Genomic DNA, 15,922 nt, shown 5'->3' on the forward strand with positions numbered 1-15,922 from the left:
CTCGACCACACGCTTGGAGGGATTACGAGGGATGTCTGACTTCTGATGCATGTGAAGTAAATAAAAATGACACGTGTGAGAGATGTGAAGAGGGGAATCGGTCCGATCGTTCTGTAGACCTGCCTCGAGTTTCCATCTCCGTGAACGTTTTGCGCAACCCCCGGTAGTTGGTACACGGTCCCTTACACGTTCGGAGCTGGTGAACCAACAAAAAAAAAAAAAAAAAACTCGGGCGTTTGTTCTTTGCCCGGTCCGACCGGACGAGTTGTAGAGTGCGAGTTGACCTCGCGGTCCTGCTCCCCGCTTGTTTTTTCGTTGTTGACGCGCAGCCGCTGTACTTTTTTTTTTTCCTCTTCTGGGTCTGTGCGTGGCGGGAGGTGCAGAAGAAGAAGAAACTCCACCCAGCCGCGCGGCCGGGGCGGGTCCGGCGGACGCGGGACCTCATGACTCTCCGGGACCCTCTCGGCCGCGCTCAGTTGCTGCGCGTCTCCGAGGAAGCCAGGTCCGCCTGCCGCGGCGCGCTGGTGTCTCGCCGTTCTCCTGCTTCGATGGGTGGCGTCGCCGCGTGAGCGCGCCCCGCTCGCTCGCTCGCACGCACGCACGCACGCACGCACGCTCGCTCGCTGCGGAGGTTTCGGTGGATTTTCTCCGCGGCGTCTCCCGTGCGCCCGGCAGTGCGCGGACATGTCCCGTCTGTCCAGGTGAGTGGCGGAGGGGACGTCTTGCGTCAGCTCGCGGGGAAATTCGGGCGTCTGGTCGGTTGATGAGAAGAATTAAAGTTTCCGAACGCGTAATAACTTAATAAAAGAGGCGACGAGTGCTGGTGCAGGTTTGTGTTTATTTTTTGGGGTTATTGCTGTTTTTACGGATTAAGCGTCGCCATGTATGAGTTCCCCCGAGTAGTTGTTGGTTATTTAAAGCCGCCGGCGACTGCGCGCTCCGCCAGCGGACACTGGGTGGCGCTGCGGGCGTGTGCGTGACGGACGGACGGACGGACGGACGGAGTGATGGATGTGTCGGTGCGGCTGGTGCGCTGTGACCCCCCCCTCGGGCTCCTCCCGTTCCTTTCGACACGCACCAGAGTCCGGACTCGCGCACAGACACACGACGAGCAAATAACTCGCGTGTGAAACACGCCCGCCGTGACAGAACCCCGTCGGCCGCGAGCGCGCCGTGACGTGACGCGTTGTAACCTCGCGCGGGCGTGAGCGGGTCAGAGGTCGGACCGGGTCACGTCGGGAGGGAGGAATTAGGAAGTTGCTCGCCTGGAACTTTGTTTGTGTGTGTGTGTGTGTGTGTGTGTGTGTGTGACGCAGTTAAAGTGGAGCGGTAATAACCCGCTGCTTTATTTTGCACAGGCGGCCGAACGGCCCCGCCGTAACCGAGCGCGCCGCCAGCCCGCCGCCCGCCGAGGGGTCCCCCTCCGCGTCCGGTAGAACCGCGTCCAGCTCCTCGAGCGGATATTGTTCCGACTCCGTGCCCGGGTCGCCGCTCGCGACGCACCACGACCGGTCGACGCAGACGCCGAGCCCGGCCAGCCAGGCCGTCGCTCACGCACAGCAGCGCCTCGACCGAGCCCGGCGCGGCGGGAGGAGCCACGGTAAGCGCGGGACGTCCGCACGTCTCCGTCCCCACGTCCCCACGTCCCCGTCCCTGGCGCAGACTCGTGGTGGAGCACCCTCCGCCGTCACCCAGCCACCCAGCACCTCTGCGGTGGAGACAGACAGACAGGCAGGCCAGTGCCCGAGTCTGTAATGGATACGATGGAGGAAGCAGATTAGTTTTTTTTTCCTTCTTTCTGCTGCGAAGAACCGGCTTCAGACGATAAATCTCAAACGGCAGCTTATCTTTTCAGTACAGAACTCAGAGTAAACATGACAACAGTCCGCGTTTTATCAGGGGAGATAAGACGCGTCTCCTCCATGTCAGCAGAATTGACTGTAATCTGAAGCATGTTGTAGATGAGCTGCACCGGATCATGATATTACCCAAAATCACAGCCGAGTGGCTGGGGTCAGACACGATTAAACATGATCGTCATCTGACGCCGGGCTGCACCTTGCTGTTTCTGTGATCTGAAGAGGAGACGTAGTAACGTAGGTGTAGATGTAGGAGGCCTCGTGCCGGAGAAGCCGATGATTATTCTGGTTGTGGTAGCCTAGTGTTCAAACCTCACTTACTACCATTGTGTCCCTGAACAAGACACTTAACCCTGAATGTCTCCAGGGGGGGGGACTGTCCCTGTAACTACTGATTGTAAGTCGCCCTAATAAAAAATATTGGTGGTGCGTGTGATGGTTGGGTGTCCGCTTCTGACAGACTTGTGTCTCTCATCTCCCAGAACCATGGCCCCGCCCCACTTCACCCTGTAGAGAGAGGTCGGAGGCGAGCGCAGGGGTCATGCGTGACCAGGTGGTGGAGCTAGCTGAGGAGCTGCGGCGCATGGGGGATGAGTTCAACCAGCTCTACTTCAACCGGGTGAGTGGACCGTCCCGTTCCCTTGGAACGACGACGACGACGACGATGATGAGGATGATGATGATGATGCAACATTCTGTTCCACGGAGCAACGTGTATCTACCTGTGACCAGTCAGGTCCTCACACATCACACCCCTGACAGCTTCTTTCTGTTTCCCCGCTGCTTATTTTGGCTGCTTATTCCCGGAATGAAATCAGCATTTGCCTCTCATTTGATCCGGCTTCCGTTTCTCCACGTTGCATCACTTTATTTACAGCCAGAATCAAAGCGAGCGTGGGACCAGCGCCTGGTACGCCAGGTGATCTGCATCTTCTGCTGTTCTCAGGATCTGGGTGATGTTCCTGCAGTAATTAGCCAGAGTAGCTCCGGGCTGCCGTCGCGCTGGTGAAGGTCCCCACTGGCAGCGTCTTTTATCAGAATTCCTCAGGTGTTCTTACCCCAGCTCACCCAAGAAAATGTCCAAATCTACTGCAAGCAAACTAATGCAGTGCTTGATAGGAACCACATCTCCTGCCCCAGATTTAAAAAGAAAAACTGGAACATATCATGTAGGTGTGGTAACTCAGGTTACTTTATAGTAAATAAATAATAACAATAAATGTGTAGTTTGTCATGTGGCTAATGTGAATATTTTTATATTTATTACACCACAAAACAATCACCAGCAAGCAGTCCACTGTGTGGGGTCAGGAGTGTTGTGGTTCCGGAGTGAATGGCGTCACTACATCCAGTGTCTAACACATCAATGTATGGGCCGCAGAAATGTTCCTTCGTGGTCATGTGATGACCGCGGCATTATTGGTTTATTATATCCATACGTCTCTGTCCCTGGTGGGACAGGTGTGATTGGATGGATTGAAGTGGACGTTGCCACAGTTCTCATCTTATTATGGTATGGTACGGTACACAACCTGCGACCATATTCTCCCTTATTTACCTAAATTAAAGCATTTCACTGCATATCATGTCGTGTATGACTCACATGGTGCTATCAATAAAATACTCATATTGCAACACCAAAATTCTTACCAATGAGCGTGCTCTGTTCTGCTCAGTCTTCAGTAGATGATGTGTGGTGAAAGTGATTGTGATATACAGCACAGCTCATCACACAGTGACACAACTAAATGTGTCCTCTGCTTTTAACCATCATTCTTGGTGAGCAGTGGATGGGGACGGTGCTTTGCTTGGTGGCACCTCGGTGGCAACGCTTCCTAACATGCTAGGCCACCACTGGTGTGTGTGTGTGTGTGTATGAGAGAGAGCAGAAATGGACCAGACGTTCTCTGTCCAGTCTACGGCACACCCTGGTGATGAGGGGGGCAGAGCGCTGTTTGGTGGAGGTCAATGGCTACGTGACGGCGCAGCTTCATTGTCTTCACCATGCCGGTCTGGAGACTGCTCCTGATCATTATCTCAGAGGGTTCGTCTCCAGAACTGTCCATCGGGGTCCTGCCTCTGCTGCAGCTGCTGGGAGGGTCCCGGGGTCTCCTGTCTGTCCGACATGAGGCGGCAGTGCCCGACACACGCAGGTTAAACCAAGCGAGGACTATGCAGAGGTGCGGTGGGGAACTCCCAGGGCCAGAACCGCTCCGGAACGGTTTAAAAAAGCTGACGGAGGGACGGCGACTCCATTTCCCCCCTTTCTTTCCGGGGATGAAAACATCGCTGCACAGTGGGAATGGTCGCTCAGGCCGCGCGAGATGCTAACGCGGCGCCGCGGCTGCGCTATGGAGTCCCCGGGTAATGTGCAACAGATGTGGCCTCAGAGGCCGGCTGCCGTTGCAGGAGCGCCCGGGCGACTGGCACGACCCGGCAGAGGAGTCACGGCCGAGACACCTTCCTAACCGCCGCTGCGGGCAGCCGGTCAGGGAATTGCTGTGGCGTGAGGACCAAAAAAAAATGCCGACGGCGCTCCATACGAAGCCCACGTGCGGCCTTGTTTAACCGATAACATTTGCGTGAATTGCATGGCCATTTGTCATTTGACTTGTTGCACGAAATCTGTACGTTTTACGATTCTTGGAAGGAAGCCCAATAAACCGCAACCTGCGACTCCCTTATTTACCGCGGCACGAGCGAAAGTACAAAGTCATAAATAATGAGCGGTGACGTAACAGTGACTTAGAAAAGTACAGTTATTGTAACTTATGGAAGTCATTTGTATTAAAACATGTTCAGAGTACCGGTGCACCAGGCCAGTCTGCCCGGTAATTGTCATAGAAGTGTGTGTGTGTGTGTGTGTGTCCTCGAGAAGTAAGGTACACAGCTGCCTTATCTGATGAACATAGCGCTCATGCAGCGGGATGTCAGGGTTTCTCCCCTCCCCCTTTCTCACTCACTATTTGGCAGCTGACATCTGTGGACGTATGAACCCGTGAAACTGCCAGACTGCGGCCGTCCTTTTTTTTTTTTTGGCTCGTGAGATGTGGATTTCTGTTTGTCCCGGTGTGACTCAGCTCGCTGCTACGTCTCTTGAGTATTAAATTAAACTCATTAACACTCCTGTCATCCATCTGAACTGAGCTGACCAGCCTCATCCACACATACCTGACCATCTTCCAGTTACAGCCCAGGTGTGTCCAGTAATGGTGGTGATAATCCCTGGTGTGTGAGATTTGGGGTGGAGGCGTGTGATCGCAGTGATTTGGGGTGGAGGTGTGTGATCATGGTGATAATCCCTGGTGTGTGAGATCGGGGGGTCGAGGCGTGTGATCGCAGTGATAATCCCTGGTGTGTGAGATTTGGGGTGGAGGCGTGAGATCGGGGTGATAATCCCTGGTGTGTGAGATTTGGGGTGGAGGCATGTGATCGCAGTGATAATCCCTGGTGTGTGAGATTTGAGGTCGAGGCGTGTGATCGTGGTGATAATCCCTGGTGTGTTAGATTTGGGGTGGAGGCGTGTGATCGCGGTGATTTGGGGTGGAGGTGTGTGATCATGGTGATAATCCCTGGTGTGTGAGATCAGGGGGTCGAGGCGTGTGAACGTGGTGATAATCCCTGGTGTGTGGGATCAGAGGGTCGAGGCATGTGAACGTGGTGATAATCCCTGGTGTGTGAGATCGGGGGGTCGAGGTGTGTGATCGCAGTGATAATCCCTGGTGTGTGAGATTGGGTTGATAATCCCTGGTGTGTGAGATTTGGGGTGGAGGTGTGTGATCATGGTGATAATCCCTGGTGTGTGAGATCAGGGGGTCGAGGCGTGTGAACGTGGTGATAATCCCTGGTGTGTGAGATCGGGGGTCGAGGCGTGTGATCGCAGTGATAATCCCTGGTGTGTGAGATTTGGGGTGGAGGCGTGTGATCATGGTGATAATCCCTGGTGTGTGAGATCGGGGTGATAATCCCTGGTGTGTGAGATCGGGGGGTCGATGCATGTGATCGTGGTGATAATCCCTGGTGTGTGAGATCGGGGTGATAATCCCTGGTGTGTGAGATTTGGGGTGGAGGCGTGTGATCGCGGTGATTTGGGGTGGAGGTGTGTGATCATGGTGATAATCCCTGGTGTGTGAGATCGGGGTGATAATCCCTGGTGTGTGAGATTTGGGGTGGAGGCGTGTGATCGCGGTGATTTGGGGTGGAGGTGTGTGATCATGGTGATAATCCCTGGTGTGTGAGATCGGGGTGATAATCCCTGGTGTGTGAGATTTGGGGTGGAGGCGTGTGATCGCGGTGATTTGGGGTGGAGGTGTGTGATCATGGTGATAATCCCTGGTGTGTGAGATCGGGGGTCGAGGCGTGTGATCGTGGTGATAATCCCTGGTAGGGCCACAACAACTATACTGTATAATCAATAATAATTGATTGATAATCAATAATTGAATGTAGTTGCTGACCAATTGTATTTCAAAAACATGTCTATCATAGTGAAAACACTTCTGATAAAAAAACTGATTCTCTATCTTGTCCCTTTGCTTCATGAATCTTTTGTGCAATTAATCGATTAATCGACTAATTGTTGCAGCCATAATCTTAATGAATTTAATGAACTTTTCACATTTACTCACATCTGATGGCAGAAAGTCGTGCTGCTGCTGTTGACCCTGAAAAGCTCTCCGCTATCTCTGCGGGGTTAAAGGGCGTCCCGCAGAACGCACTTCCTGCTCACCTGTTTCCTCCGCCGCCGAGCGATGGTCACCGGTTTTGGCTCGGCCGCTGCTGAATGCGGCGCAGCTCGGCAGCCATCTGCATTTGTTTCGAGTGAACCGGGGGGCGGGGGGGTTGAGATGGCGGCTCCAGGATAATTAATCCCAGACCTCATTATTCCTCTCGCTAAACCTCACCGATCCCCGCACCTGCCGCCATGCCTCACACCTAACGCAACAGGAAGCGTCCCTCTTTTCTTTCTGCTTCCTCCTCTTCCTCCTCCTGTGCTTATCACGCCGAGTTCAGGCCACAGAGCACCACCTGCTGCCAGCGTTCCAGACCCCCATTGTTTACGAGTTCAGTTCCATATGATTCCTCCTCTGCGCCCACATTACAATAATAAGAATATTCGCTGTGAAAGGCCCTTGCTGTTGTGATGAGTGATTTCTTCTCTCTTTTCTGCAGGTTCCTGCGGGTCGGAACGGCCAGATCGCCCGGCCAGGCCAGCAGCTGCAGCCCCACCATGATGCTGGCGTTATGCGCTTCCTGGGACGTCTGATGGGGCGACTTTTACAGCTGATCTTGTGGAGGAGATGATGGACCAGCAGGGGACCCTGCAGAACCCAACAGACCAGTAGCATTCATCCTGTAGATAGGTGTACTTTCCAGCCAAACCGGATCACATGTGGACCTTACAACCTCTATGGGCTTCAGCGGGACTGAGATCTTCCCATTCAAGGACACGGCGTGTCAGAGGACGGTTCTTTTATGGTCCGTCTACAGCGTCTGGAATTTTCTTCCATCCTTTTAATGAGTTTCCTGCATTGTTGTGGAAAACTGAGCCAAAGATGCTGTAGAGACGAGAGCCCTGACCCTGAGAGAGAAACACACATTCTTTCATTCTGCACTATCCTTTTGTTTCTCTCCTCTTTTCTGTTCTATTTCTTTTTGCTATTTATTTTTCATGTCTGTATTTAATTTGTACATTTGTTTATAGTTACTGTTGTGCAGTATGTTCACGGTTCTCGGCCAGCAACACATCTCTAGGAACAAAAATTGGCACTTCCATTCATGTATATTGGCATTACAAGGGTTTTAAATCACATTTTCTTTACATTTAAGAAAACAAAACAATTATTGGTTGCTTTTATATTTGTTTTAATAATTAAGTCGTTTATTTTGAGAGTTATTTCTTAAAAGTATGTGATTTGCTGATCGGTGGTGGAATATTTCCACTCCTGTTTTAGATGTGAATGGTTCGGATGGGACAGGGACGCTGTCCCAGTACTGTGGTACATCATATGCAACACAGGGACAATCACCACCAGATCGCCTTTCTCTGGTTCTTTGCTTTGTATTTTACCAGCATGTTCAGAATGAATTAAAGACAAACGGTGGGCATTTCTGCCAGTCTGTACACTTCTCGGTCTGTAATTTGCATCTTAATTCATATTGTCACGTTTTAATTGGCTTGTGTTCATACGTAGTATGAAAAGTAGTATGAAATGTTAATCTTATATAATACAGAGCACAAGCCCCACTCTTATTGTTCCCAATTCAACGGTCCAGTAACTGTATTCTAGGGTCGGGGTGTTACTGGATCATTTCTGCAGTGTGTGGAACAATGATGATGATACCATGAAAAATTCAATTGTTCTAATTCTATTATTCTGTTCTGTTGTTAGTCTGGAATATTGATGAATCAAGACGAACTGTAGTATTGATAATCTGCCTGCACCTACTGTATACCTCATTTCGGGATTCCTGTGATTATTCACATTTCTTATCAGAAGGCGAAAATCACGTTGTAAAAAAATGTTACACGATCGCCCAGCCCTGAGATACATCGGTGACAGACCTGGCAATGCTGGCGATCCCCTCTCAGTGCCAAGCTACCACCACTGAGCCTTCTGCCGGTCCGTCGGCCCCAACCAAAGATCTTCTGTACTGTATCTGGGGAGCGATGGAGATTTTCATGACCTATGCAAGATGAGCTACAATGGTGTGGGTTGTTTTATTTTTTCTGCCTGGACGTTCAGTATTTTTTAACCTTTGCCCACGACTATTCAGCTGCCTCAGCCAGCCGTTATTTTATATGAGTTCGTTTTCATCTTTTTAGCTCTTGTCAATTCGATGTGTTCAGTATGTTTGCACTGAGAGCAAGTACACCTCATGGGACCCAGTACATTTGTAGCAGAATGGTGTGTGTTTCTGTGTGTACAGGTGTGTGTATGTGTAATAATTTTTTTATTTTATTTTTTTTTACTCTTTTTGCACTGAAATTTTTGCCATTATAAATTTGTGCAATACTGCTGTAAATAAAATGCCTGTCTTTACAAAAAAGTGTCAATAAATCTCAGTTAAAATAAAAAAAATGTCTTGTGTAATACTGCATTAAATATAAATCTCACATTTATTCATAGGATTCACGTAACTTTTAATAACTATTATATAATAAACAGATCGATAAACATGAATGGGCCCGTGAGAAATTTTCATTAAAAACGAATATTTGCAGGCAGAGAGGATGTTGCCTGCCCTTATTTTCATATCTTCTTTATAGTGTCCAGCTTGACTGCATTGCGTGTGTCTGCAGGACATGGAAAGTACGGTACCTTCCGCCACTTGGCATAAACAGACTTACATAATTACATACCCTGAATTCAGCCAATCACAGGCCTGCTTCTGTCACTGTGACTTCATTACAGAACTGTAAAAATACAGAGACACAATGCAGCTTTTTTATGCAGGGTTTCTATAATGTGATTTCTAAACTTTTTGTGAGGGATTTGTTTCTATTTCTTTCATTGTGAGATGAAGCTTTTATCTAATCATTTTGTTAAAAAAAATTGTATGAGAAAGTATAAATACTGTTTAGGTGGGCATTTCCACAAATAGCACACACATTTTTTTTAAATTGCAAAAACAAACATGTAATACAGATCTCATCAGGGTACATATCAAAATGCTAAAATAAAAAAAATGTGGTGAGCAGTCAGACGTGCCACCTGTGTTGAGGAATTTTTAACCTCCATCTGTGAAGATCTTGTGGATGTGCATTTAATTACATTCTGAAATTAAATGCACATACATTTGCAACGGAACCTACTGACCTGTAATTCAAATTCTCACACACACAGACACCTGATGACAGTCCTAATGTAACGATGGTGTCTCGTGGTGGCGTTCCTTGCAATGGCGGTTGTGGAACAGAAGCTTCACTCTGGGACTCTTTACACCTTCCAGCAGTGATACCCCAACAGAAAAATAATGATCTCTCCCATGCTTTTAGTCACCCATAAAGGTATAAATCTGTGTAATGTGCAGTGGCTTAATGCAGACCAGGCTGAAAGCATGTCATGTCATAGTAGCTTGTAGGGAATTCTCTGCTGTGATCCTCTGCTCGATGCGGTGATCCAGAGGCAGATGTTCCGCCCACAGAGACCTTCATCGCACTGAGCGTTCACCTCCTCAGCTCCAGGAGTGTGAAGGGGTGAGGCATGCCTAAAAACTTCCACAATCCATAGGATAAAATAAGGAATATTGCTGGGAAATGGAGGCATGGCCTGACAGGAAAATCGGGCAGAAAATTTCTCACGGTGATGTGAGTTCCAGACACTGCTTCCTGGTTGAAGTCACCACGTCGGTAGAGGCGACTGGTGGAGAAACAAGTTTTATGTGTGTGGAAAGCACCTTTGTTTTCAAATCCAAAGATGTCCAGAGGGATTGGAATCCCCAGGAAATAAACACAGTATTCCAAACGGAAACAAATGAATTTCTTTTTTAATTCTGGTCTGTATTCTCTGTTATCTGCATGTAGGAGAGAAGGAGCAAACTCAGACATCCAGAAGATGTTTTATAAACAAGATTTTAAAAGGGGAGGAGCCTGTAGGCATGATTGACAGCTCTCACACACCCAACTTCCTCATTCTGGAGGATTTAAACCTCCTCCTGTCAATATGTCACATACCCAGGTGTAGCGCAGCGTCCATCTCCTCCCTTTCCCCTCCGTCTCCATCCAAACTCAACACTCCTAATAGCCCTTATAGACATGTCAGAGTATGTATAGAGTATGTCAGTGGGTGCCACAAACATGACCACGCCCACTGCCAACACCAACATGCATGTGACATTACTGAAGACGAACCAAAAAGCCCCAGTGATTTATTTAATGACCACATGCTGTATTGATTATGAAATTAAACTTAAATTAATGAACATAATAATTACAGGTTACACAGGTTAGAAAAAGGACATTTCCTGTGGGGCCCTTGTTGTGCTACCTCACACACAGACCTCCATTCACCCCCTCCATTTTCCTGAGGATTGCGGGGGTTGCATCATATTTACATCAATTTCAGTCGCCTGGATGCTCTTCTCCACAAATGAACTGCAGATCTCATGAAGGTTGACCATGAAGTGCCCACCAAAATGGAGAAAGCAAAACACCATAAACCAGTAAATCCCTGGACACTGTAAATAGATTTTAATCTTAATTTTAATTTGAGCTGGACTCTAATTACAGAGGAGCGTGTGACACTAAACGTGGTCATTATACTGAGCTGCCTCCCGATCCTCTCACGCCCACCGCTGGGATCCTGGTTCTGCGGTGATTCGGACTCTTCCCAACCCTTCTCACTTCATTATCATCGGCACACGAGACGCACACACAAGTTACAGTTCAGCTTCGAAGGGAAACCGCATCAGAGTAGACACGTGTTGCTTTCCGTGAGAAGAAAAAAGTTGTGCAAGACCCCCCTCACATGACCTGTTGGTCATCTCCACCGGGGCTTCCAGTAAAGCACAGCTTTCCTCTGCAGATTCACAAATTTATCTCAGGACCAGGAGGTCACACAGGAACAATTCACTCAAATCTTTACTTAAATACAATTAAAAACAATTAATTTCCCTCGCAGAATGACTGGCCTGAAACTGAAACCTTCAGCACGAAACCCTGCGATGACACGAAGCAAAAGCGCCGCCCATAATATCACACCAAACACTTCACTACAACGTTATAATAACATTCCACAGGACATCAGTAAGAAACTGACAGTTCTCAGTACGGGGCATGCAAGCAGATGAGGACATTGAGGACAGATGAGGACGGGGCATGAGGTTGCCGGTTCGAATCCCCATCCGCCCAGGTGCCACTGAGCAAAGCACCGTCCCCACACACTGCTCCCCGGGCGCCTGTCATGGCTGCCCACTGCTCACCATGGCCGATGGTTAAAAGCAGAGGACACATTGTCACCGTAGTGTCACCGTGTGCTGTGCTGCAGTGTTTCACAATGACTTCACTTTCACATAATTTTCCATTCAATCTAAATCACAATCGTTATTACTAATTTGAACATATCAGAAAAGCAAAATGTTAAGTGCTCATATTCTTTTATGATGAACATATAAACTGAAGACAAAGAAAATTACTTTTAATATTAATAAATAGCTATAAAAATTATGACACTTTCTTTTAAACCGGGAAATATACTAATTAGAAAATGTGTAAATAAAAAATGAATACATTTATTATTATTAATAAATAATAATAAATTAACTAGTCATACAATGATGGTTAAGGCTAATTAGGCAGGGAGTAAAATGGAGGATATAATCGGGTCGTGTTGTTCTGTAGGTGTCACCTGGTCCATCCAACTCCACCCAAGGCTGGTACTTTCCGGCTGAGTCACCCCGCCGGCCTCCTGAGCTCACCACGCCCAGCAACCCCCCACCTCCACTTTTTACTGCCTCTCTGCCTTATATGGCAGCATGTTTTACCGTATATGTAGAAGATAAGCCGTATGTGGTAACGTGGGTACACATCTTGTGTGTGTGTGTTGTTATTATGGGCTGGGCTATTTCTGAACATGTATAAAATCCCAGCAGAGTGCAGGTGTGTCGAGGACCAGGCCTCAGACAACTCACGGCGTCTTGTCCTCCAGCTCCTTTACACACACACGCGCCAACACAATGCATCTCGTTGTCACTGATGTTGCTGAGTGGTGAATCAGCGCCGGCGTTGCGACCTACACCCGTACAAAACAAGCTCCACATCCCATCAACCCCATGTTTTTTTTTTATACAGGAAAAGTTAAATAATGCCCTTTATCGACTCATTTGAACTGAATCAATTCATTAATTAGACTTTACTTTCTTATTCCTTTGCTGTTCTTTGTCTGTATTTTTTCTTGTTTTATCACTTTAACCTTGAACGTGTTGCAGTTTTTGTTTTTAACTGTCACTGCCCATGTAGAACTTCCTCAGTATTATTCATTATTACCAATGGTAACAGTGGTTTGTTCGAATTTGACGAATTGAATGTTTCCCGGCACAGGTGGTGTGTGTGCGTGTGTGCGTATGCAATGTTACAGGATGCCATGTGCTTCACTTTTACAGTGAAAAGGGAAGAGATCTGAATTCTGTGACCTGGAAGTCCACCCCCCCACACACACTCTGTACGGTAAACGGGCTGCCAGAGGTTGAAGAAAAATGTTGCTTCTCTTTCAGGTTGTGTCTGTGTACGGTGAGTGCTGAGAAGTTTTTCACTCCTGTGAACACATGATCAAAGGAAGGTCTGCTTCCTCCTGCTGGCCGCGGCGCTACACCGTGACTCATCAGAATTACCCGACGGGCGCCATCTTCCTGCCGTGTCACATGACTCAGTGTGTAATCTGCGCTCGTGTATTTTTAGATTGTTTTGTGATGTTGTTTCTCATCTGATGAAGATTAAAATACATTTCTGATAATCTGAGCTGCTGGTGTTGGGACCACCATGCCTCCCAGGCAAGGGCTGCCTCTAACAGAGCCAGTCACCTGTCAGAGTGAGGGCAGAGGTCAAACTGTCTGGAACCAGGAAGGGCCAGGGGTCACAGGCCAATTACACATGCTGAGCCAGCATGAAAAAGCTGCTGTGATTTTACAAGAAAGTCTGCCCAAGATTATATAAAAAAGTATTTGTGGTTAAAAAACAGACTGTTTTGAATTGATGTGCATGATATCATGAAGTGAGATGTGAAACTTCTTTCTTGTTCCCACATTATCAAGCAAATTTCAGTGTCTCACCGGCGCAAATATGAATTTCATTAATAATTAAATATGTGATTTGTTTTATGCTCCTTTTCTAAAAACACAGTAGGTAAAGTGTGTGTTTGGATCAGAGTTGGGTATGGCAGCTGGCCAGAAGCAAGGAGGAACTGCAGAGTGTGTGTGTGTGTGTGTGATTGCACATCTGTGTTTACTCAGTGCTGGACAAAAGCACAGTCAGTGAGAGCGCGGCTCTGCTGCATGTCAGGGCGTGTCCCCGTCTGAGTGCGTTCTCCGGGCCCCGGCCTCCTCCTGCCGTAAACAATACCCGTCCCGGGGCAACGTCCAATAAAATGCGCTCCTCCACAGTCAGCATGTCAGATCTATCAGGCGGAATTATTATGGGATTATAAAAATCATATCAGCGCTGAACGTGCTGCTGTTTACGTGTAAACACACACATTCTCAAGCAACACTATCTTTGCACTGTACTGCATGTAAAGTCATGACAACAATACACCTCCATTTTAATAAATATTCATTTAGAAATTAGGGGTGGTGGCAGTGGATAAAACACTCACCTGTGAACCAGAAGACCCAGGTTCAAACTCCACTTACTACCATTGTGTCTCTGAGCAAGACACTTAACCCGGAGTCTCCAGGGGGACTGTCCCTGTAACTACTGATTGTAAGGAGCTCTGGATAAGGGAGTCTGATAAATACCGTAAATGTAAATTTAGATTGCAGTTCAGTATAATATTCAGATTGGAAAGAATACGAATGTCCAATTTTTACAGATGCGGCATATTCATGTTGAGTAAAAAAGGCTAGAGCACACACACACACACACACACACACACACACACACACAAACACACACACACACACGCATGCATGCACGGGCATGCACAGGTACACATAGACACATACTCATAAACCTACATGTCTGTAACAAATACATTAAAACTGGCTTCCAGAAACTCTCGTCCACTCACACAGGCGCACAACCCCCCCCCCCCCCCTTCCCCCCCATGATGTTGGTGTACATATATTATTTGTTATATGATCGTGTCTCATCTCCTGCAGTGGCAACAGGGCAGGGGTCACACGCGGAGGTCAGCGCGTGACCTTGGAAGCTAAAACGAGTTCCTGTTGTGCTGAAGCATAATAGGGTGCGGTCAGGAGGAGGCGAGTGACCGGCGAGGCGTCGTCCAGTAATTTCCCATCATTCCGACAGTCGGTGGTTTTTCCGCCGAGACCAGCAGGAATAAATCATCAGCGCGACTTTGCCTGCAGCGGCTAAGCGTCACAAATGACACGAACAACACAGCCGGTCTGCAGTGTTGTTGTTTCTCTTCTGATGAAGATTAAAATATTTCTCAGCTGATAATCAGGGCTGCTGGCGTCGGGGCCACGTCACCTGATCTCAGGACCTTCTCACGGACACCGGCTCCTTCGAACGGAGCCACAGTATGGCAGCCGGCCAGGAGGAGTGTGTGTGTGTGTGTGTGTGTGTGTGTGTGTGAGATTGCACACAGCAGGAATAATTACACAATTACACACCTAAGCAACATTTTAAAAGTATTTGAGAGAACTGCATTTTGTTTTTACAAGAAACAAATTCAGCACTGAATATATCTATACAAATGTATACATTTATATTTTATTACTATAAGAATTTGGTCATTTAAAATTTCAGTGTAGTTTGAATCGATATGCATCATATCCTGAAGTGAGAGGCGAGAGTCTGTTACTGGATGTCTTGTTTCTTGTTTCCATGTTGTCAGATATGTATCAGATATGAATTTCTGTAATAACTCTGCTGCTGGTGTAAATAAATATATTGCCATTTGTTTGTTAATGTGTGTGTGTGTATCTGGACTGAAACCTGAAGAAACCAGAGATAATCTCAACTGATATATTTTTATATATAAAGCGAACAAGCAAACATGCTTGAACAATAAACAAAAATATACAAATAATATAAATAAACACTCTTTCACATCCTTTTAGTTTAAAGTCAGCAAAATGTGTAAGAAAATGTGCTGAATATTATAAAAGACAAGTTGATTTCTTTAGGTGTTACGTTTTCATGTGCTATAAGGGAAATTCTCTGCAATTTCTGTGCAGATGTGAAAGAAAAAAAAACCCAAAATATTGTTAAAACTAAACTTGTTATTGTTAAAACTTGTATTGATAAAAAAAAAACCTGAAAGCTTAATTTAAACAATAGTGTTTCGTCCTCCAAGTTCGCGCAGCCTGAGTAAAATGGACCCCATCAGGATCCGGCATAGATCATCAGCTGTAATTTCCATGACTTTTAAAAGTAGACC

General features: G+C 47.3%; 1 protein-coding gene across 2 annotated transcripts; it reads left to right on the forward strand.

The window, feature by feature from the left end:
- The first annotated feature begins 212 nt into the window (after window positions 1–212).
- Window positions 213–8,941, forward strand: bcl2l11 (BCL2 like 11). Of its 2 annotated transcripts, XM_028988704.1 has the most exons (4): window positions 411–701; window positions 1,359–1,600; window positions 2,342–2,478; window positions 7,032–8,941. In XM_028988704.1, exons 1-4 carry the CDS (start codon window positions 685–687, stop codon window positions 7,161–7,163), a joined length of 528 nt encoding a protein of 175 aa, XP_028844537.1. In that variant the 5' UTR covers window positions 411–684; the 3' UTR covers window positions 7,164–8,941. The 2 variants fall into 2 exon arrangements, with proteins under 2 accessions (XP_028844536.1, XP_028844537.1); XM_028988703.1 differs by having other exon boundaries at window positions 213–701; window positions 2,342–7,174.
- The last annotated feature ends 6,981 nt before the right edge of the window (window positions 8,942–15,922 follow it).

This window comes from Denticeps clupeoides, chromosome 8, assembly GCF_900700375.1.
Source record: "Denticeps clupeoides chromosome 8, fDenClu1.1, whole genome shotgun sequence".
NCBI lineage: Eukaryota > Metazoa > Chordata > Actinopteri > Clupeiformes > Denticipitidae > Denticeps > Denticeps clupeoides.

Bases quoted from the DNA above. Each gene is read 5' to 3' on its own strand.
- bcl2l11 (XM_028988703.1), top strand. The intron at 1,601-2,341 runs GTAAGCGCGGGA...CTCATCTCCCAG, and splicing joins GCGCGGCGGGAGGAGCCACG to AACCATGGCCCCGCCCCACT.